The sequence below is a fragment of the Phalangium opilio genome, unplaced genomic scaffold, assembly GCF_054372755.1.
Source record: "Phalangium opilio isolate 3A_F unplaced genomic scaffold, DU_Popi_V2 ptg000045l_1, whole genome shotgun sequence".
Lineage (NCBI taxonomy): Eukaryota > Metazoa > Arthropoda > Arachnida > Opiliones > Phalangiidae > Phalangium > Phalangium opilio.
Genome location: NW_028324168.1, coordinates 1,216,983 through 1,239,534, shown reverse-complemented (window position 1 = coordinate 1,239,534; position 22,552 = coordinate 1,216,983). Strand labels below are relative to the sequence as shown.

General features: G+C 36.0%; 6 protein-coding genes across 6 annotated transcripts; 3 read left to right on the top strand and 3 right to left on the bottom strand.

Moving 5' to 3' along the window:
• Window positions 1-78: 78 nt before the first annotated feature.
• Window positions 79-1,993, bottom strand: mRpL3 (mitochondrial ribosomal protein L3). The gene is made up of 8 exons (XM_089837656.1): window positions 1,703-1,993; window positions 1,397-1,627; window positions 1,242-1,332; window positions 1,063-1,185; window positions 897-996; window positions 770-830; window positions 493-685; window positions 79-419 (listed from the first exon to the last, which is right to left on the bottom strand). The coding sequence occupies exons 1-8, from the start codon at window positions 1,840-1,842 to the stop codon at window positions 162-164; spliced, it is 1,197 nt and encodes a 398-aa protein (XP_089693782.1). The 5' UTR covers window positions 1,843-1,993; the 3' UTR covers window positions 79-161.
• Window positions 1,994-2,026: 33 nt separating this feature from the next.
• Window positions 2,027-2,681, top strand: NHP2 (NHP2 ribonucleoprotein). Its single transcript, XM_089837657.1, has one exon. The coding sequence runs from the start codon at window positions 2,152-2,154 to the stop codon at window positions 2,611-2,613; it is 462 nt and encodes a 153-aa protein (XP_089693783.1). The 5' UTR covers window positions 2,027-2,151; the 3' UTR covers window positions 2,614-2,681.
• Window positions 2,682-2,743: 62 nt separating this feature from the next.
• Window positions 2,744-5,005, bottom strand: mRRF2 (mitochondrial ribosome recycling factor 2). The gene has a single exon (XM_089838537.1). It carries the CDS (start codon window positions 5,003-5,005, stop codon window positions 2,744-2,746), a length of 2,262 nt encoding a protein of 753 aa, XP_089694663.1.
• A 1,120-nt stretch (window positions 5,006-6,125) lies between these two features.
• On the top strand, window positions 6,126-9,850 carry LOC149676597 (amine oxidase [flavin-containing]-like). Its single transcript, XM_089837654.1, has 11 exons — window positions 6,126-6,535; window positions 6,626-6,720; window positions 6,785-6,922; window positions 7,248-7,358; window positions 7,430-7,521; window positions 7,589-7,880; window positions 8,465-8,721; window positions 8,785-8,896; window positions 8,963-9,060; window positions 9,127-9,301; window positions 9,358-9,850. The coding sequence occupies exons 1-11, from the start codon at window positions 6,484-6,486 to the stop codon at window positions 9,496-9,498; spliced, it is 1,563 nt and encodes a 520-aa protein (XP_089693780.1). The 5' UTR covers window positions 6,126-6,483; the 3' UTR covers window positions 9,499-9,850.
• Window positions 9,851-10,053: 203 nt separating this feature from the next.
• LOC149676596 (transient receptor potential cation channel subfamily A member 1-like) lies at window positions 10,054-12,254 on the top strand. Its single transcript, XM_089837653.1, has one exon. It carries the CDS (start codon window positions 10,326-10,328, stop codon window positions 12,054-12,056), a length of 1,731 nt encoding a protein of 576 aa, XP_089693779.1. The 5' UTR covers window positions 10,054-10,325; the 3' UTR covers window positions 12,057-12,254.
• On the bottom strand, window positions 12,255-15,836 carry LOC149676595 (uncharacterized; the record flags this gene model as incomplete). The annotated part of the gene is made up of 3 exons (XM_089837652.1): window positions 12,255-15,175; window positions 15,671-15,720; window positions 15,800-15,836. Coding segments are annotated over 3 exons (2,646 nt in total), but the record flags the coding sequence as incomplete, so codon positions are not given.
• Window positions 15,837-22,552: the final 6,716 nt, after the last annotated feature.

Below are 22,552 nucleotides of genomic sequence, written 5' to 3'. Positions count from 1 at the left end.
TTGACATAAGTTGGCTGGCTGGCTGGTCGCTTATTTTTCGTGTGCGAAAATATGTGAAAGTATTTTACCCCCAACTACTTATTAATTGTTACCAAAGATCATTTTGACTTTACTCTCAAACAATTTACACTAAAACTTAAATCTTAATCCTTCAGTTAATCTCACTTATTTTTAGTCGCTACTTCCTCTTCAAAGGTGATTGTTGGTGCACTGAACTGATGTACAGATGAATCCCAAATGTCTTCGGGTAGAGGTTCATTTTCATCAGGATAAAATGTGGGGAAATGAGGTGGGTTTGCCTCTGTATGACATTTTTCACCCACGTAACAATCGTGAATGTTACAAAAATCATTAACGCCACCTGGTACTGCCGGTCCGCGTACCCAAATAACATTATATTTAGTGTTAATTCTCAGAATCTATTAAGGAAAAATAAATAACCATTTAAGTTTGGGAGTGTAATAATTATATAAAACACGTGGTCTTTTGTACTTTTACTCCCACTAATAATCTTCTTTCTTTCCCCATATGTCCAGGCATTTTTTTTCCTTTCCAAACATTATCTTTACGTCCAGCACCAGCTCCAATACAGCCTGGTCTGCGATGACTTTTAGTTGTGCCATGAGACGCGCGACCACCGCGAAAGCCCCATCTTTTAACAACCCCTTGAAAACCATGGTCAATCCTTAAAAAATTTAATATTCCAAAGTTATGTTCAAAGATAAATCTTTTTGAGCCAAAGTTGAAAATAAATAAAGTGATTCTTTACGTTTTTCCAAAGACATTAACATAATCTCCAACCTTAAAGTGTGTAGCATAAAGAGGGGTTCCTTAAAAATATCAGGCAACATTAACCTCTATGATGTAAAAGATAACCTATTCAAAAATAAACTAACCAGGTTGCATTTTGGCATCAGGTGTTATTGTAAATCTAGTTAGTTTTGCTTTAGTTATGACCCCGGCATTTTCAAATAAACCATTATAGGCTGCTGTATACTGATAAAAATATCATAATTTTCATTAATGTCTCGGTTTTCCAGTTTCAATAATAGATTAATTTACTTTTTGGGGATCTGAAGCCATACATCCTACAACTAAAAAGGCTTTCCCTGGGTATTTTTTACCATAAACCTGTTCGGAAACTCTTTCAGGAGGTACATAATTAATTACGTGATTATCTAGAACCTAATTTCAGAAAATTAGCCTTTGGAGTTAAACAAAATGCTGTAATAATTAATTACTTGAAGTAATGTTGTTAGAATTCTTCTACCATCATTTAACCACATTGGATATATGCCTATTTTTTTGGCTATGACCCCAGAACGTTTAGATCTTAAATAGTTTAACGTATTTTAGCATTAAGTTGTAAAAATATCCTATTTTTTAAGCTATTTACTCTGGTGTCCAACTACCCTTCTCCCAAGGTGCCTCTTTAAGAGGTGAATGTCCATTCATTTTTTCAGCTTTTTCTTGAATGGTTTCCTGCAAAAATTCCTTATTTTCCGCTGTTAGTCCCTCATAACCAATTCTAGCCTCTTTTTGAGCCCAATGCCTGAGAGGACGATGGATTCTTCGTTTACGCGTAGTTTTACCCAAATCCCTCTTTTGAGTATACCCTCCCAAAACACTACAATAACGAACAGTAAAGAGTATATAATTTTAATTAAATTACGTTTTACTGTATTTTTTTATTGTTTCTTACGTTATGGCATTAATCCTCATATTCTCCGTCAAATAATTTCCATAATTTCCAATGAAACTTTGATGATTACGATGATGGAGTGTTAAGCCTTGGTTAAATCCAGTTTTGAAAACGTTCGCAACCGCTTTTAAGAGGCTCATAGTTATAATTTACCTTGTAATTGTTACTGTATTACTGAATTTAAGTTAATTTAATTAAAATTGATGTTTTTCCATGGGGATTTAAGGTGAAAACTATTAAAAATTAACGAAAAAGTACCGGCTTTTAGAAAATCACGACCACAATAAAAATTTGAACTTTGACCTTAGATTAGGCTCTAAGCAGACGACTTTTAATCACCGCGGCCATTTTCTAGCACCACGTGCGTTGTGTTTTTGCCGTCTTTAATTAAAAGTTTGATTACCGTTTAATCGTGATTAAACCAAATTAATTACTTAAAATAATAAATAATGGAAGTTGACGGTAAAGTGAAAAAAGAAATTACCGAGGAAGATGAAGATGCAACGAAGCTAAGTTATGAAGAAAAATTGAAGTTTGTCAGCGCAATTGCTAAACCAATGGCCAAGAAAAAACTGGCGAAAAAGCTTTTTAAACTTGTGAAAGCCGCTTCGCAGCAAAAAGATTATTTACGTACCGGTTTGAAAGATGTTTTTAAAAGAATTAGGAAAGGAGAAACTGGTCTAGTTATTTTTGCTGGAGATGTTTCCCCCATTGAAGTTATGTGCCATTTACCAGCAATTTGCGAGTCAAAAAACATTCCCTACATCTATGTACCATCACGAAAAGACTTGGGACACGCGTTGGGAGCTAAACGAGCTTGCGTAATGGTTTTAGTTCGCCCAAACAAGAAATATGAAGAATTGTATGATGAACTTCACAAAACTGTGGCAGATATGCCTTTACCAATTTAAATAACTTTCATGCGTTTATATTTGTAACTTTCACTTTAATCTTGATTAAAATTATCTTTCTTTACAAATTTAGCCTAATCATCATTTAAATTAATTTAATCACAATTAAGTACAGACTATAATAATTCCATCAAAATCCAGTCACTTCACTTATGGCTTTTTGTTGTTCAAGGGGTGACATTAGTTCATAGTGCGAGAATTCCATCGTGAAGCTAGCTTTCCCCGATGTTAATTGTCTCAAATGTGAGGCATATTTCTTCATTTCCGTTAAGGGAGTTACAGCCTTTATAACTCTAATTTCATCCCGATAATCCACATCTTTAATATCACTTCTCCTATGATTTAAATCCTTCAAAATAACACCGTGATACGATGCCTCGACAGCTATTTCCAATTTCATGAATGGTTCCATCAGTCTAAGTTCACATTTTTTCAGTAAATTCCTTAGGCACTGAGATGTAGCCGCTGAAATCATGGCGTGTGTTGTACTTCTACTGGTTTGAAACTGGTCCAATTTAAGACTCAAATTAATAACTGGAAATCCCAACAGAGGACCGTGTGCCAAAGAAGATTGGATTCCATGACGAATAGCTTTCAAACTATCAGGGTGTAAATGACCCAAATTATTCTCATTGTCCGGTATCACTATAAGTTTCTTGAAAGTCCCAGAACCGGGTGTTGATTTTAAACTAAGTCCAATAGTCACAAGTTGCCGAGTTCCGGATACAGTTTTGTTTAAAGTATAAGTTTCACTGTTGTCAAAACTTGGTGTTTCTCTGTAGGAAACTTGTAAAGGTCCCAAATACGCGTCCACTCCATATTCGCGTTTAATTCTTTCTCTTATAACTTCAATTTGAAGTTCACCCATTCCCGAGATGATTGTTTGTCCCCAGTCCGAGTTGTAATCTAATTTTAACGATGGGTCTTCCCTCTGAAGACATTCTAAGGCATTTTCTAAGGATTTCTGATAACTTAAAGAAGGGGCTTCGATCGAACAGAAAAATACTGGATCTGAGACCCTAATTCCGGCTAAAATTGGTTTAACTTCATTAATATTTACTTTATTCTCAATTGAAAATGATTTTCTAGCATTTTCCGCTACACTTTTTGAACTAACTAAAGTGTCTCCGGTAACTATATCTTTTAAACCAGTAAAGATGGCTATGTTACCTAAATTAACTTTAGAAACATTTTTAAAATCGTTGGCAAAAGCCAGATATAATTTTGAAACAGTTTCGTTAGTTTCTCTATTTACGTTATATATTTTTTGTCCCTGCTCAAACGATCCTGAATAAACTCTGACAAAAGCTAAAATTCCGAGTCTTTTATCATGAATAATTTTAAAAACTAAACCGCAAGACGAATTTGAATAAAATTTTAGAAAATCGTGGTCTATATCTAATGGATTTGGGAGGTATGAAGTTATACAATCCATTAATGTCTGAACACCGATGTTTTTAAAGGAACTTCCGCATAAGACAGGAACAGCTGAATTTTTTAGTGTTATTCTTCTCAAAGCGGATTGGAGATCATTTTTGGGGATTGTTGCTGAACTTTCAGACGAAATTAAACATTCCGCTATATCATTGTCCAAGTCGGCAATAGATTCAATTAATTCCTCTCTCCTTCTTTGATATTTATGAAAGTTAGGGTGGGAATTAGTCAAATCATTCTTGGTATAGTCTTTCCCATCTTTTGTTTGATCCCATGTCAAAACCTCTTCATTAATCAAGTCCACGATGCCATAAAATTGACCTTTATCGTTAAGTAATGGCTCTTGAAGTAGAAGAGGTTTTCTACGTAATTTTTCCCTTATTCCAGTTAGACAGAGTTCAATATTGGCTCTAGGTTTATCCATTTTGTTCAAATAAACTATTCTAGGGATCTTATATGTATCAGCTTGAGACCATACTGTGAAAGTCTGAGCTTCAACTCCGGCTGAAGCGTCAAGGATTGTTACTGCACCATCTAAAACCCTCAATGACCTTTCAACTTCGACAGTAAAGTCTACGTGACCGGGGGTATCAACTAGATTTATTTGGTGATTGTTCCAATTAAAGGTGATTGCCGCTGACGAAATTGTTATACCGCGTTCCCGTTCTTGTTCCATAAAGTCCATGACAGTGTCTCCGTCATGCACTTCTCCCATAACGCGACTAAAACCGGAATAATAAAGCATGCGTTCTGTTGTTGTGGTCTTACCAGCATCAATATGAGCTATAATTCCAACGTTACGGATTAATTTCTGTTCTTCTTTCAGTTTAACCGGAATATTAGAGGGATTTATTGGAGATTTAGTTGATAAGTATCTAATTAAGTTAACCTTGTTTTCGAATATTACGTTAAATTTAATTAAATTAATTATTTTTGACAACATACTACCGGCGTACATCTTAACCCTTGGCCTAGACTAATCAGTCTACGTAGCAGACGACGCTAAAATAAGAACATTTCCTATTCCTAAGGTCCTATTTACAGACTTAGAAATAAGGATAATTTTTAAACTAGTCCTTGGGACCAGTGACCCCCCTAGTGTCCTAAATAATAAACTGGTCTCCGGAGTGGTCCCAGCCTTTGTTCTCCTATAGATTTGCAATTAATAAACTGGTCCCGAGGACCAGTAACCCCCACTTTTTGAATTAAAAAACTAGTCCCGAGGACCAGTAACCCCCACTTTTTGAATTAAAAAACTAGTCCAAGCAATTAGTAAACTGGTTTTGGACCAGAGGAAGTGTGCTATTTCCCTGACTGTTTCCTTAATTTATTTTGGGCTGTAAATAAGTATATTTTTATTGCCTAATTAGACTCAGGGCCGGAAATAAGAAAAATTTCTTATAGGACATGTGTCCAGTGATACCCCCTTTGACTGGAAAATTTATAGGACATTGTCCAATGGACTGCGCAAAAATTGTGTCGCGTCTTCATGGTCAAGCTATTAAAACTTCGGAAAAATTTGCCGCTCAACCGTCCAGTGACCCCCTTAGTTCTTAAAACAATTATGGGACACTTTGAAATTTTATTGGACAATGTCCAGTGTCCTGTGCTTATTTCCGGCCCTGATTAGACTGGATCAAGAGCGCGCTAAATTCAAATTAGTATCAGCGTGTGGATCTTCTCCGTAAGATACATAAATTTTCCATTTTAAATTAACCTTATTTCATTATAGCCTACCCTCGCAAGAAAAATGAATTCATTTGACCCTTGTATTCAGATAAGGGTTAAGAAACTCCTCAGAAAATGTTCTCAAACTTTATAATATCAAGGAAAGCCAATTAAAATCTTTATCAAATCACGAATAATAAGTTTATCTGTTGATGAGAGGATTTTAATGGCTTAGCTTATCTGATAATTTTGCTCCTAATCCCTTGGAAAGAAAATACATTCAAGTACTCCACAGACAAAAAAACACTTCAGAGTTCAGATAAATATATTTACGGAAAAATACCGACCACTCTTAATTATAAAAAATATCTTATCAAGAATAAATAGGAAAATGTAGGAACCAAGTCTGAATAAATTATAAACTTAACATATCTTGGTAGTATGTAATTAATTTACGAGCATAATTAACTGTTAACATTCTTAAAGTTTAACTTAAACAAAGATGAAGATAATTTGAAAACATCGTAACACGTGGTTATCGCGTGGAACTATAAAACATTTTCACAGGATGCATAGAGACAATGAAAACACTATAGGTACTTGAAAATTGACGAAAACAGATAAGGAAATTTAAGAATTTACGAGTGTCATAATAATTTTCAAGTGGTTTTTGGGAACTCGGAAACATCGACTATAAAAGGTGCAGACGTGCTAAACTTTTCGTCATATCACGTAATTTTGTTACATCGCGATATCTTATTAATTAAAATGGCTGATGTTCAAAGAACACAAGTTATCATTATAGGTGCTGGACTTAGTGGTAAGACTTTTCTAAATGATTTTAACTTTATCTGCTATTTATAATATAATCTACTATTTACAAAAACCATATCGCCTTTCTGTTTTCTAGGTTTGTCCTCGGCTAAGTTGCTAACGGAGTATGGCGTTGACGTAAAAGTACTTGACGCGAGGGACAGAGTCGGGGGTCGCACCTTCACCACAAGAGTAAGCTAAGGCTTTATCGTCCTATTTCAAAAGTTGCGATATTAAATACCAAATAATACTGCAGAATGACGTGGTGCAATGGGTTGATTTGGGAGGTGCTTATGTTGGTCCGACTCAAAATCATATTCTACGTTTGGCACACGAATTAGGGGTTGAAACGTACAGGGTTTTCAGTGATTTAAGTAACATTCAAATTAGCAGGGTACGTACGTTTCGAATCGCTACCATAAGTTCATTAAAGATATTGTTCCATAAGCTTGTCACTGGTTTGAAGTCACAAAGTTGGACATAGATTCTTGTAAAGCGACGTCTGGTTAGGCTTAAAACAGACTAAATAGGGAGATGGACTGCAAAACCACGTGTGGTCAGTTCTCGCGTCGTTCTCGAACTAGCTCTCAGGAAGTCTCTAGCATTACGAAGTATAGGAAGTGACACACTTATGGAACATATTTTATAAACTTATGTCGCTACTCAATTCTTTCAGAACTATTTGTTCTTGAAGAAGTTAATTTGTTTTTTAACTTCAGGGTAAGAGGTTCACTTATACGACGCAATGGGCCAAATTTGGGTTTTGGAGTCCTTTAGCTTGGATGGACGTGAACTACGTCATGAAAAAGATGTCTCATATGATGGATTTGGTTAGTTTTTAATTACTTAAATTAATTAAATTACTTTGAATGGAAAAATAACTAAATTTGAAATTTTATAGATTGATATGGTTGAACCATGGAACAGTCCAAATGCGATTGAACTTGACGACACGTCCGTCTTATCATTTTTAGAGAAAGAATGTTGGACAAGGTATGATAAGAAGGTGTATTAGATTAACTTAAGACAAATTTAAATAACCGTTAATAATTATCTTTAGGCATGGTATGGAGTTTATCTTATCCGTCATGCAAGCAAATTTGGCTTCCGATCCTGCTCATATCTCGTTACTGTGGGCACTATGGTACGTCAAGTGTTGCGACGGAAATAGAAGAATCTGGAACGTCGATAATGGCGCCCAGGAACGTAAATTTTTGGGAGGGTCCATGACGATTAGCGAGAAACTCGCTGATATTTTAGGCGATAAGCTGAAACTAAAGGCCCAAGTTTGTACTCTGACGCAAACGGACTCAAGTGTCACCGTGACAACGACGGAAGGCGAAACATACGTGGTAAGAAACATCGATTAAAAGTTTAATCGATTGTGATTACGATATTATAATCGCGGGGGAGAAGAAACTTGGATTATCCAGTTTAATCAGAAGTATATAATACTTCTTTTCGAGAGAAGTGTACGTACAACAAAGCGGGGTAATTGTAACATGATTCTTCCCAACATTTGGAACAAGGTTACTAAACCGAATCACATTCGCGATAAATATTCCCTCATCAGTCATCATTACTCTATTAGCGCTTAACTATTTTCCAAGGCGCATGCGGCTTGTTGATTAATTTTTTGTCCCACGTCAAGACAATCAAGGTTTGTGGGTTGATTGCTGAGGATTTAGTACTACCAAACAGTTATAGAATTCACCCTAACACGGGGCGATGCCCATCTGAAGTTTGATGAGCAGGAGAGCAAACAAAAAGGGGCATGAGCCTGGGAAGAATCATGTTACATAACTAAAGTATTAAGAGTTAAAGGGTGTCATCCTTCTCATGGTTTAATGTAGTATCTTCGGTTTTAAATTAAGTACTTTAGAACCAAAGTTATAGCCAATTAATGACAATTGACAACATTATGAATATTATTTAGGGAGATCACGTAATACTGGCTATCCCATTACCGATGCAACAAAAACTACACTACGAACCACCTTTACCGCCATTGCGAAACCAATTAATTCAAAGAGTACCAGTCGGTTGCGTCATTAAAGCCAACGTTTATTACAAGTACCCATTCTGGCGCGAAAAAGGTTATAATGGTTTCGTATCCTGCGCGGATGGTCAATTAGTCATGGGTAATGTCCTGGACGATTGCAGACCAGATTTCCCATTGGCAGCCCTCACAATGTAATAACTAACGAATTATTTAATGAGTAATTAAACTCATGGAAATTTCCATAATTATTCAAGATTCATATTCAACGATCATGCGCTGAAACTTCAAGAACTTAGTAAAAATGCCAGGCTAAAAGTTTTGGCGCAAGACATTGCCAGAACTTATGGCTCAGATGACGGACTTTACGTAGGTTAATTAAAGTGTTTTAAATAATGTTTAATTAATCTGAAATTAACTTGGTTTGTCTTATAGCCCGTTCACTACGAAGAACACAACTGGCTCGAAGAGCAATACTCAGGTGGATGTTACGTTTCAGTTTTCCCACCAGGTGTATTAAGCCGATATGGAAAGTATGTAATCTTTAGGACTTGAGTCATTCATGTCTTGTTAACAAAACTATCTGTTGTTCTTCACAGAATTCTAAGGGAGCCATTTGAACGCGTGTATTTTGCCGGTACCGAAACTGCAACTTCTTGGCCAGGGTACATGAATGGTGCCGTACAAGCTGGAGAAAGAGCGGCTAAAGAGGTTTTATCAAATATGGGGGTCATTGAAGCCAAAGAAATTTGGAAACCAGAGCCAGTATTTGAGGTAATAATGGTTGTTCTACCGTTTTGAAATAAATTACAGCGTTATTTTCATAACAGGCTATCCCACCTTTGCCCTTTGAACTTACCCTCTTCGAAAAACACCCAGTTTCTGTTGGAAAACTCTTGCTTTTGGGTGGTGTGGCAACTTCACTCTTATGCGGAACTATAGGGATATTAATTAGACATCGTTTAAAATGATTAGCGGTTATTCTTTGCCGAAATCAAATGAATATACCCTATTGCAGTCTTAGAAATAACCAGAGCGCTGGAAATTCGAATCAGACTGCAAAGGGGTATAATAAAATACACGAGAATTGGCCCAACGCCAAGGAGAGCGATGGAAGACAACGTAATGCTAGTCAGGGATCTCTGATATCGCCCAGCTGGGTCTCCTCAAAAGTCGAATACATTATTGAGCTTAGATGCTCTGATTTTTTATGTAAAACCTAGTTTATTAACATTGTATATTGTATCTAAATCTATGTTTATTCCAAAGATTATATATTTCATGTATAATAACAAATAAAATACTGTTAACAAGCCCGAGAAACTTTTTAAATGGTCAATTGGCAGTTCATATTATTTTGCCGTTTAACTTTATACAGTCAAGCCTAATAGCTGCCATCTCCTAGAGAAAATGAACTAATCCTATGTTTAACGGATAGAGATCCGATTGGCTGCGAAGGATGATGACGTTTCTGCCCGGGGATCACAAAATCACAACAGGGGATGTCCCGGGGAAAAATCGAAGTTCTCGTCTGCTAGTAGTTCCCTCTGTTGGCTTTGGAGTTTACGATACTGAGTTGCTAACTAATGGTTTCTAGTTTTAGTTTTTTGGAATGTAATTAATTATCATTTTAAATTAGTTTACCGTGTGAATGAGTCAAAAATACACGCAAATCGTTATTCTATCGCCAGATTAAGTTCGTAACACATTTTAATCAATTTACTAGATTGACCAAGGCTTACTCGCTCCGTTTTTATCGTATTATTAATTTGTAAGCTAATTAAAACTAATTACGCCAATGGATTTCAACGAAGCTTGGAAAGATACTTGTTCGGCCGTGGGTTTGGCAGCTAGAAGCGGGGATTTGGATGTATTGAAACGGTTGTTGGAACTGGGTAGACCTGTAGATGTTTGTGATAACCGAGGATGGAGGCCATTGCACGAAGCTGCCGCTTCTAGCAAAGATATTCGCTGCTTAGAAGAATTGTTAAAGTACGGATCGGATGTTAATTGGAAAACACACGAAGGGGAAACCGCTTTACTTTTAATATGCAAACGACGTAATGATACTGAAGCTTATGAAGCTGTTAAGCTAGTTTTGGATAATGGAGCCGATCCTAACATAGAAGATAATGATTTGGAGACTCCGTTATTAAGCGCCACTCGCGCTATATTGGAGAACACCGTAAATTTGTTGATAACATCCCCTAATTTGGATGTAAATAAGGGAGATTTTAGTGGCTGGAGACCTTTACATCAAGCTACAAACTTGGGTAACATGACCATGATTAAGGCCATGTTAGACACAGGGGCTCAACTAGATGTTCAAGACGAATGCGGAATGACTCCTCTCTTCACCGCGGCGCAATTTGGCAAATACGATTGCCTAAAATTGCTCTTAGAAACTGCAAAGGAAAGGAATCAATTGGATTTAGTCAACCGTGGGGCGCAAGATTGGGCCACCCCTTTGATGATTGCGGCTCAACAGGGTTTCCTTCCTTGCGTTGAATTATTACTTAGTTACGACGCTAACCCTAACCTGAAAACCTTTGACAACGTCACTGCTCTACATTTAGCGGTACAAGGCAAAAACGACGACGTTTTGAAAGTACTTTTAAATGTTATGGATCTAGAGGCACTGAAGAAAAATTGCATCTTAAGGATTGAAAAGAAAGAAAACAGATACAGGGCATTAAATCGACCTGAAATGATCAATCCCTTGCAATTAGCGATCGAATGGCATAGCTACAAGTGTTTGGATCTACTTTTGGAAGCTGGCTTTCCTGTAAATAGTCTCTTCAGCAGAACCGAATTACCCCATGAGAGTTATTTCCCAATACCATTACCTCCTTATGATACTCCGCTTTCATTAGCCGCAAATTACGGAGATTTGGAGGTGATTCAAATATTGCTGAATGCTGGAGCTAATTGCAACAGTACATGCGCCCTTGTATTGCATCCTTTAATCGCGGATGCATTAGGAAAAACCACCACCCAACCTGACAATCAGATCTTGGACTTACTTGTTGAAAAAGGAGCCCATGTTAATTATCATCGTAGAGGACCATTGGCTAATGATTGTCTTCTAGCCGCCAGTTGGAAACCTTCAAAATTAGTCCGATTACTCACATTTGGGGCTGATCCTACCATGTTTTTTACCGACAGCGTTTCAAGCGGGGTTTTAGTTGAAAGTTTATTTCGATCATATCAGACCCAAAAGGAAATAATCAGAGTTTTTGATATTTTCACTCTATTTACACTTTCGAATAAAATCATGTATGATTCAATTCAAGCCGCTAGCGAAGTTAGCGAAGAAAAATATGGAACTCTTCATGACTCTGGTTCATGGCAAAAACTTTTAACTAGAGTTTCATTACCCCAAACTTTAAAATCACTGTCAAGGATTAAAATCCGAAAATATTTCTACGCTCTCTATCGCACATCTTTGGAGAAACACTTGGCTCAATTAAACATCCCCGTTCATTTAATTAATTATTTGTGCTACAAAGAATTAAACTTTGTAGACTGAAATCTTTACCTACTTTCTTTAAAAACTCGATATATTAAAAATATAATTTTCTTTCTGAAAGATTTGAAGTAAAAAAAAACCATTAAAATAACTTGGAAATTTGGAATATAGAAAAAAAAAGGAATAAAAAATTGTTCATTGTTGTAAAAGTGTGGGTTAATTGTTTTTGTTTTCATTAAATAATATTTTGCAAATTAATTATTTTTGTTTCGTTTTTATTTTAAATAATTTATTTACAAAGCTAGACAAGTTCACACTAAAACTATTTACCAAAGTAAAAAAATAAAAATAAATAAACTAAAGTGAAAAGATAATCTCTATTGAAGGTAAAATGGCGGAATAAATAATTTACACTACTTTCATTTTAATGGCACCATCTTCGTTTCGTTTTTATGCCATTAATTACAAGTCATTAATTTTGCTCAGAAAACCAATTATCTACTATAATGACCTTGAACCATCTTACATGGTCTTGATGACCTTACTGAGCAAAATCAAGGACATATTATAAATTATCACCCAAAAGTTTATTGACTTGAGTTCATTAAGTACTCGCGTACCTAAGTTTTACAACCGACTGGTGTCCCTCTTGAATAGAAAAACTCCAACTTCCCATTCTTAATCTTGGCGGTAAGTCCTCCGACGGCGTTTTTACTCGTATCTTTCAGTACTTGCAGTCTCCATTGGTATACCAAGTACGCGCAAACGATCAAGGAGCCAGCGGTAATGATCAATAAGAACCCTAACCCAACAGCGAATCCGGTAACTGGTAAACAAACGCCATAAACAATCTCTTCTCTTCGACCAGAATAGATTGGTTCTTTGTCCCTCGTCGCGTTGGGTTCAAAAGCCAAATCAACAGAGGCTACCGCCCTGTAAACCTGTTGGACACCTATCTCTTGCCCATCCGCGGCTGACCTTCGTAAACGAATTGACCTTGGTCCTTGAGGGAATTGCACAAACTGGTCTGGATGACCGGGAGGAAATTGACCTTGTCCATTTGGAGGCTGATAGTTTCTTAATTCAATTTGTGGAGGATGACCATCGTGGAATTGTTGGTGTTGATGATGAGGTTGGGCTTGATGTCCGGGTGGTCCTCCAACATTCTTGTCTTGTCTCTCAGCGACATTAATGAATAATGGTTGAGGCGGGACGAACTGGGGTATCGGATACGGGTAGTGAGGTTTAGGTGGCTTGTATAATACCGGTGGTATGAAGCGTTGTCTTCCCAAGGACTTATCATGCTGATGAGGACCTTGTTGATGGAATAGGTTAACAGGGACATTCGGTGGTACCGGTCCTCTGGGTTGTTGATGTCTCTGATCGTCCTCGAGTCTTGGATTCTTACCCAAAGTGTATACTTCGCGATTAATACTAGAGCTTTCAAAACTTCCGGCCGATTGCGGTAATTTAACCTTAGATTTCGTTGGAGGCGGTTGAGGTTTGAAGTCTGGTACGTTCAGCATAGGTGAGAAGGAAGGTTCTGGCTCAGGGACTGGAGGTTGAAAGTGACCTTTGTCCTCGTGTTTCGTTAATTCGGACGCAGCTATGTCACTTCCAGAGTGCTTGTGGTGATGGGTTGAATGTTCAGGTTTGATTTTGTGTCCATAATTATCAATCTGAGCTTGGTCTTGCAGGTTTTTGATATGTTTCTCTTCGTCATTTTCGTTGTAGACATGGAATGACTTGACAGACTCGGCTTTATGTTGGTCTTTACTTCCCGCACCTTGGGAATAACTGGCAGATAAAGAATCTAGTTGATCATTGATATATTCACCATCCTGATCTGGTTTAGGAGTGGGTTCTGGTTTTGCCACCGGATCGTCATCAAAATGTTCAACAATAAGTCCTTTATCATCTACTATATCCTCTTCTTTGGCCGCTGTTAGTTTAATTCCACTTTTACCATCGTTACTCTTGATCTCACTAGCGACGTACTTCACGGTAGATACCTCGTTTTTGCGCGGAGGTAAAGGCACTTGCGGTAAGTAATTGTGATGCGCGGTTTCGGCTTCGTTAACGGCGTGATGTTGGTAATTATTATTATTATTATTATTATTATTATTATTATCATAATGGTGTTGGTAAGATTGAGGTTGAGGTCTTGGTAAGTAAGAATGCGAGGAATGATGATGAGAAGATGTCTTGTACTTGGTGGAACCCGATTTAACAGTGACAACCTTCGATTCGTGTCCTACGTTGAGTTCATTGTGATCCAGTTCCGGTTTGCGTGGGCTGATTGGGTTTCCGGATGCGGGGATATCCAAAGGTTTGTACTTGGTTTTTTGACAACTATCCGGGCAACCGTGACGACAGACTTCTACCTTACATTGGATATGTACGTCCATCGTGTCCGGGAACTTGAAGGCGAAAAAGTGAGAGTACGATACGACCGAAGCACGTCCATTATAATCGCGAACTTTGATGAAGGGACTAAGCATTTTTGGACGGGTAACACAACCCCATTCGTCCGTCAATTGAATCGGGGCTTTGTGACCATCATGGGCGAAGCAGGACTTTACCCTCATGTCAAAATTTCCTTCTTGATCGTTGATAGCGATTACCATAGTCAGTGGGCTACCTAACGGAACTAAACCGGAGACCTCCCGAGACCAGGGACCTTTGCCCTCCTGTATTTCCATCCAGCAGTCGATATTGTCGCCTTGAAAATTAAGTTCGACGACGTCCAAGTCGGCAAGACGGATCGGCGGAGGTTGCGCAGCGGCTTTTTCGTAAGCTTCGTGCCATTCGCACCTGAGCCTCTTAGCTTCGTCCCAGGCTTCGATAATGTCGCTACCTTGTTGGATAATAACGGTATTTTCGTAAAAATTCCCGTGCAAGTCCGGTTTGGTGCCGCAAGCGTCATAAAATACGTCAAAGATGTAATGCGCTCGGTTGGAGTTAGTCGGAACGTAGACGCAATTGGCTTCGCTGTGTTTTCCTTTCGAGAAAACTATGCCGTTGAATGGTCGGTCAAATTCTAACTGAACAGTCATTCTGGTCTTGCCACAAACAACTTCCAACTTTTTAACGCGAGGAATGTTGTTTGGAGGGCCATCAACCCAGTTGTCCGTTGATTGTCTCTCCCAGAGGTTCTCGGTTGGAACAACACAGAGAGCCTTGAACAATAAACAGTGACGTTTTAGTCCAACAACGATTCATTGTTTTCAAGAAAATCGTCGCTATTCCAAGCTTCGTAGTCATGCCTTTGACATCAAGCAGTTAAAACTCACGACGGAGTATTAAAATCTCACGTGCAATTAAAACCCGAAGTCTCACGTGCAATAAAACCCCGAAGTGTCACATGCAAATAAAAACCCGATATCTCACGTGCAATAAAACCCCGAAGTGTCACATGCAAATAAAAACCCGATATCTCACGTGCAATAAAACCCCGATATCTCACGTGCAATAAAACCCCGAAGTGTCACATGCAAATAAAAACCCGATATCTCACGTGCAATAAAACCCCGAAGTGTCACATGCAAATAAAAACCCGATATCTCACGTGCAATATGAACAAAATCTCATGCAACCTACAAAGCAACTGAAACAGGCTTCAAAACAAGAACGTAACAATTACGAAAAAATTAAACCAAGATAAAACCACACACCAGGATAAGATAATCCCAATCTTTCCATAAAACATATAAATCAAAAATTCCTGGCCAAAAAAGAATTACTTTAAACAGGATAATAATCTTAATATTTAACAACTCTTGTCACGTAGTACTTAAACATACCGGTTATAGAAATAGATACTTGGTGAATTATCAACGTAAGTTTATACCACGGTCAAGCCTAAAGACATCCTAAATGAAAACTGTGCCGTAATTATCGGGGGCGGTTTAAGTTTTACGTTAGAGGCAAAAACGTCTTTAAACTCCCGCCCAAAATTAGGTAGAAATATAAATCAATCGGCCTAGAATCGATAATCAACTAAATTAGATCGGAACGTGTTTGCTAGTTCAAGTTTAGTCCGTAAATTTATTTCCCAAGCTCCGGTAAAAAGAAATATTTGGAATTAGTACTGATTTCTCACTCTATTTGGCCCGGGGGAGCAAACTTCAACCGGAATTGGAAATTTTCCTCCTCAAAACTTCGTCAAAGTATAAATGCATCAATCAAAGCTTGTCTTTTGGCGCGACAACTCTCAATAACTACTACTACCCGCCGGGGTGGAAAAAGAAGAATAAACATTGATTAAATATCAAAGTTATTCAACCGGATTCCCCCATGCCAGAAAAAAGAAATAAAACTAGTCCTAAATTTCCTGTAAATCACGCACCAATCGTTTTCTATATTTATTTATTTAGATAATGTTTTTTCTTATCTTAATTTAATTTGAATATATTAGGCCTTGAGAAAACAGTTTAAAAATTTACGAAGATAAGTCCTTCCAAAGAGGAAGACACTTGGAATAACTGTACAAGTTCAATATCTAATCAAAGCCCTGTTCCTTTTGCCGTTTCCCTATAGAGACCTTTCAGTTGGGTGATTACTACGTCAGACCCTACTAATTCTTACACCTCAGTTCTAGCAGCCATATTGGTGTACAATATAACTATACAAGTTCAATATCTAATCAAAGCCCCGCCCCTTTTCCTGTTTCCCTCTAGGGACCTTTCAGTTGGACGATTACTACGTCAGAGTACCCTCCTAAGTCTTACACCTCACTTCTGCCAGCCATATTGGTGCATTTCAGCTTTACTATTGCATTCAGCTCACAATGGTCGTGTAAATTATCCCACAAATCGCAGAAAGAGGTTTACAGTCTGCTACTACGAACTTCCTAGTGACGTCACACCTTCCTATCTCTGACCTCGGTTTTGGCAACCATATTGGAAGTCGTCAGCTCAGACCATACTACACCGATATTGTTGTCACATCCCCGTAGCTCCTCCCCTCTCAGTACCACTCTATTGTCCCATTACTACACGCGGATTTCCAAGGGCCTTCAATTTGAATATTGAAGTTCGAATAACTACTATAATTAAATAACAATACTCTACTATAGAAAGAAACTCGATTAATAAAATGGGATGTACCTACTTACCACCTATTGCGTTATTTAAAAATAATTTTGCCGCGTTAAATGCTTTTATATTTAACCGGTTATGTCAGTATTGAGAAAAGTTGCTAAATAAGTACTACTAGTAGTAGTAGGACATGAAAAGGGTGTTTTGGAATTTAAAGGACCTTGTTTGGATAATGTTTGCAAAGCCTACTTAATAATAAGACGTTACGTACGAGGGAGGACTAAAGAAAACGTGTTTCAAAAACCTCTTTTCGAAGTTCAATATAAAATCTCTTTTACATAAAAAGTCGTGGAATAATTTAGAGAAGTTCTTAATCTAACCAGGTAATCGTTAAAAAGTTTGAAATTCTAACCTATCAATAAGCATTTCAAACTGATAAACCACAAAACTTGAAATTAAATCTAATTTATTAATAAGATTACCTTAAAAATAAATCACGGAATTAAAAATAGATACTAGGCCTATCGAAGAGATTTTGTAAGGAGGTGACAGTTAGTGTTATCTACCCAATGAATTTTATACAGTTAATACCATTTAGGTGTCAACTCCTCGACCCATTCTAACTTAACCTCAAAGAAATAGGCAATGGAGATAGCAGTCTATGTTTTTTTACGTAAAACTCAGTACAATTAATACCATAAAGGTGCCATTTCTATACAAATCTAAAAAAAAAATTCCTCAAAGCAAGTTTTAAACAATTTAGTCTAGAGATACGCGATCCGCCGTTTATAAAAATAGGCCATAACCAGAGGGCTTTAAATTTATCAAGGTAACTTCTCGGGTAAGCAAGGGGTCTCTGAGTACACCTGGTAAATACCTGGACCGGATGTGCCAATTTTATTAAAAAAAGAAAAATATTCTAACCCCTATTTTAATCCTTTATTTTTTTCCACTACACGCCTACAAAAACCAACGCATTTCTTCTTCAATTAAATAAAATGATTATTTATTATTGATGGTTAATTTTCTTTTATCCCAAAAAAAAAATAATTTCTATATATTTTATATTAAAAATGAATAAACGCCCTCTGAATATTCCTATTGTTCAAAATTATCGCATGAATAGGTCAGAAAAGTAAGCGCTTCAATTATGGCGGTTAAACGAACTTTCAAAAGTTCAACGATTTTTTTTTTGGCGAGGTTTAAAACCCACACCAGCCTTGCATGACACGACACGTGTTGATTTGGCGGAAAAAATATTTGCGCGCGAAACTTTCGTCTGTACTTAATAAAGCTCGCGCTAGACAAACGAACTTTATAACATTTTTTTTCGCGCCAAAAGTTCATGATTCCCGCATTATTTCCCAAGTTTAAAACTGTTAAGCCTAAATTAGTTTTAAAAACGTTCCCGCCTTTTTGTTGCCCTGTCAATATTTAAGTTTTGAACTTCCTATTGATAAATTAGAAAGGTATTTAAGTTCAAATGTGACAAGAGTTTTAAAAGTTATTTAAAGTAGTGGATATTAAAAATAATTATATATCACCTGTTGAAATAGAATATGCAGAAATATAACTGCAAATACGACATTCTTCCGGCGACCTATGGATCCAAATATTGTCCACATTCTTATTTGATATTTATTGAGATTCAAAAGATGTTGACGTCTGTAATTGAAAAATACATAAATAAATAATAATTAAATAAAATGCTATTCGTAATATTTAAATTTAAACATAATTAAATAAGTTAATAATTTTTTATATTTTTAAACGCAAAATATTTCAAGGTCGCAAAACATTTTAAAACGTAATTTTTTTTGAGTCAAAATCGCTTAAACGTGACGTTTAAAATAAAACATTTTGGAATAAACGTGTTGTTTATAGTTCATTTCAGTCTATGAAGGAATCAAATATTCCATAGAAAAACTGGGCTTTCCTATAGTAAGTTTAGTCAAATCTAGGGTGAAAATTAAGTCATTTTAAAATAAATGTCAAAACGATTTGACAAAAAAAGGATACCCTAGAATACAATTAAATTTACATTTTTATATCTAGGGTAAATGATGTGTTTTCGTTTTAATGGATTTTGTTAGTGTTATTTCTTTTATTTTTTGGATTTTTCCTTCCTTACTTTTGTTGTAAATTTTGTAACCGTTTACATTATCGAAACGCGTCCGGTTTACGTAACATCATCTTGGGTGTAAGTTCCCAATGACTGTTTTTAACCGAAATATTTTAAGTGTTTTTTTTATTATCATTTAAGTTTAAGGAAAATCTATAACGAAACTCAACAGATTTGAAATTTTTTATCCGAAATATTTTAAGTGTTTTTTATTTTAAGGAAAATCTATAACGAAACTTAACAGTTTTGAAATTTCTTGGCGTGAACTTCCGTAAGAGATATTTCAAAGAATATTACTTTATTTTGGTAAAATCACTCAGAAAACCTCTTAATATTGATTTAAAATTTAAAATCATAGTTGTTAAATCCAAAAATCAGCCCCAAATCCGCAAAAATATAATTATTTTTAATGATTATTAGTTTTTTCAATTTTAAACTAATAATACATTATTTTGCCAAAAATCACACAGAAAAATTCTTAAAAGTGATTTAAAGTTTAATATCGAAGTTATTAAACCTAAAAATTGCTAATAAAACCCGCAAAAATATTATTATTTTAATGATAATTAGTTCGAAAATCTTTTTAAGCTTTAATAATTTGCAAAAACATGTTAACTCTTTAATTTTTAAAAAATTCAGGAGTTACCTATATCTCTAGAAGGGGAATATTTATTATTTATATGTTTATTTTACGTATTCTTAGCTTTTCGTATATATATATTGACGTAAGAATATGATTCAATCTTACGGAACGTTAATGTATTAAATTCTTTCATAAAGCTTTAGCTATAAACTTTGAGTTTGGGGGGGGGGGGGGTGTTTGGAAAAAGAAATATTACGAGAGCATGTATACTTTTCGGTAGCATATTAATATATATTTTTTTTATCCTCTTTCCTGGTAAGTTAGATAAAGGCGGTTAGTGTTTTTATATAAAATAATATGTAAGAGATTTTTAGATAAGTGGGTTGGAGTTAACGTATAATTATTCCCCAACAAACTAACAAAAATACCCGCGTAGTTTTTGTTCTTTTATATATTATACAGAAGAAATTATTTATTTCATAATCTTATTAGATACGCGTGATATAAACAATAAAAACAATTGCCCGCCAAATAAATATTTGGTGCAATTTTTATAAGAGCGTGTATATAGTACGTAATGTTGCAAGAGTTCATTATTCGTAGCGCAAGGGAATTAATAATTTCGCGCCAACTTTATAACATAAAAGCACGTGGTATTGTACGCGCGCGGAAATTAATAAGTTGGCGCCAATTTTATATCAATAAGCACGTGGTATTATAAGCGCGTGGGAATTAATAATTAGGCGCCAATTTTATATCAAAAAGCGCGTGGTATTATACGCGCACGGGAATTAATAATTTGGCCCCATAATAATAAGCACGTGGTACCTAAATTCGTATTTTTAGCGCGTGAATTAGCACAAGAAGAGTGGGGCATAATATTAGTCACGTGGTAGCGTGGAAATTATTAATTTGGCGCCAAATTAATAAACACGTGGAAAAATAAAAGATCCAGCCATAATATTACAATGACAATTTGGCTGTCACTGCGACACATATCTAGTCGAATTTAAATTTAAATACGGAGGGGGGGGCTTTCAAAATCGTCACGTTTATAGGCAAGCATACCTTTTAATATTATTATTTTTATTTTCCTATATTTTTTTGGCAGCTAAAAATATAAATAGCATATTTTCCAAGACACGTTCCGTTATTTCGTGAATACTTGAATAACTTGGCTTGGGAACTCTTGGTCTAGTGGGAGGAAGTATTTCCAAAGTTAAAAGACTCAAGTTTAAGCTCGATATTAACTAGGGCATATAGGGAAGGAGAGCCGCCGCGAAGTGGAGTGGTTACTCTAGACAGGGATGCACCACATGCACCCCCGTAGTGGTGGTTGGCGCGGTATATGGTTATCTTATTTCCTCGCCGTGACCCTCTTATTAGAATTCTTCCATCTCAAAGAGGGTCAAACTGGTCAAATCGAGAGGAAACAAAATGCCTCCCTCGCCGGATCGAGGGTCGACTTGAAAAAAAGAAAGAAATAACTAGGCCTTATTTTCATACTAGAGTTAGAGTTAGGCTTAATAGGCAGTTGTCTAGGTTAACAAAAAGAGACCTAATTTCAATTTGAAGTTTAAAAATACTGTCTGATTGGAGTATTTATTGAAATAGTTGAGGGATTTATTGAGGTTTGAAAATTGAAGGAAACATTATTCGAGCTAATAAATAAATAAATTCCATATAGTTTCATATTAAAGTTACATTTAAATGGTGAAATTAAAGACCATATTTAACTTTAACTACAGCACTAGGAGGATAAGAATTAAGGGCCATATTCAACCTTAACCATAAGTAAAGACATAAGTTCATAAGATATGTTCACCATAAGTTTGTCACTGGTTACTGAGAGCTGGTCATGAAGTGACGTACGTAGGTGGAACGTCATAGATTCGAGATAAAGCGACACCTGATGAGGTGCAGTCAAAAGCTTAGTATAGACTAAATAGGAAGATGGACTGCCAAACCGCTTGTAGTCAATTCTCGCTCGTCGTTCTCGAACTAGCTCGAGCTGTAAGTCTCTAGCATTACGAACTTGTATTGGCAGTGTCATACTTTTAAACTTAACATATCTTATAAACTTATGCCTTAACTACGTAGGCTAAAATATTAAAGACCATCAACCTTAACTAAAGAGGCTAAAATATTAAAGACCATCAACCTTAACTAAAGAGGCTAAAATATTAAAGACCATAAGCAACCTTAACTAAAGAGGCTAAAATATTAAAGACCATAAGCAACCTTAACTAAAGAGGCTAAAATATTAAAGACCATATGCAACCTTAACTAAAGAGGCTAAAATATTAAAGACCATATGCAACCTTAACTAAAGAGGCTAAAATATTAAAGACCATATGCAACCTTAACTAAAGAGGCTAAAATATTAAAGACCATAAGCAACCTTAACTAAAGAGGCTAAAATATTAAAGACCATAAGCAACCTTAACTAAAGAGGCTAAAATATTAAAGACCATATGCAACCTTAACTAAAGAGGCTAAAATATTAAAGACCATATGCAACCTTAACTAAAGAGGCTAAAATATTAAAGACCATATGCAACCTTAACTAAAGAGGCTAAAATATTAAAGACCATATGCAACCTTAACTATAGAAGCTATATTTAAAGACCATATTCAACCTTAACTACAGAGGCTAAAAAGTTAAAGACCATATTCAACCTTAACTACAGAGGCTAAAAAGTTAAAGACCATATTCAACCTTAACTACAGAGGCTAAAAAGTTAAAGACCATATTCAACATTAACTAAAGAGGCTAAAATATTAAAGACCATATGCAACCTTAACTAAAGAG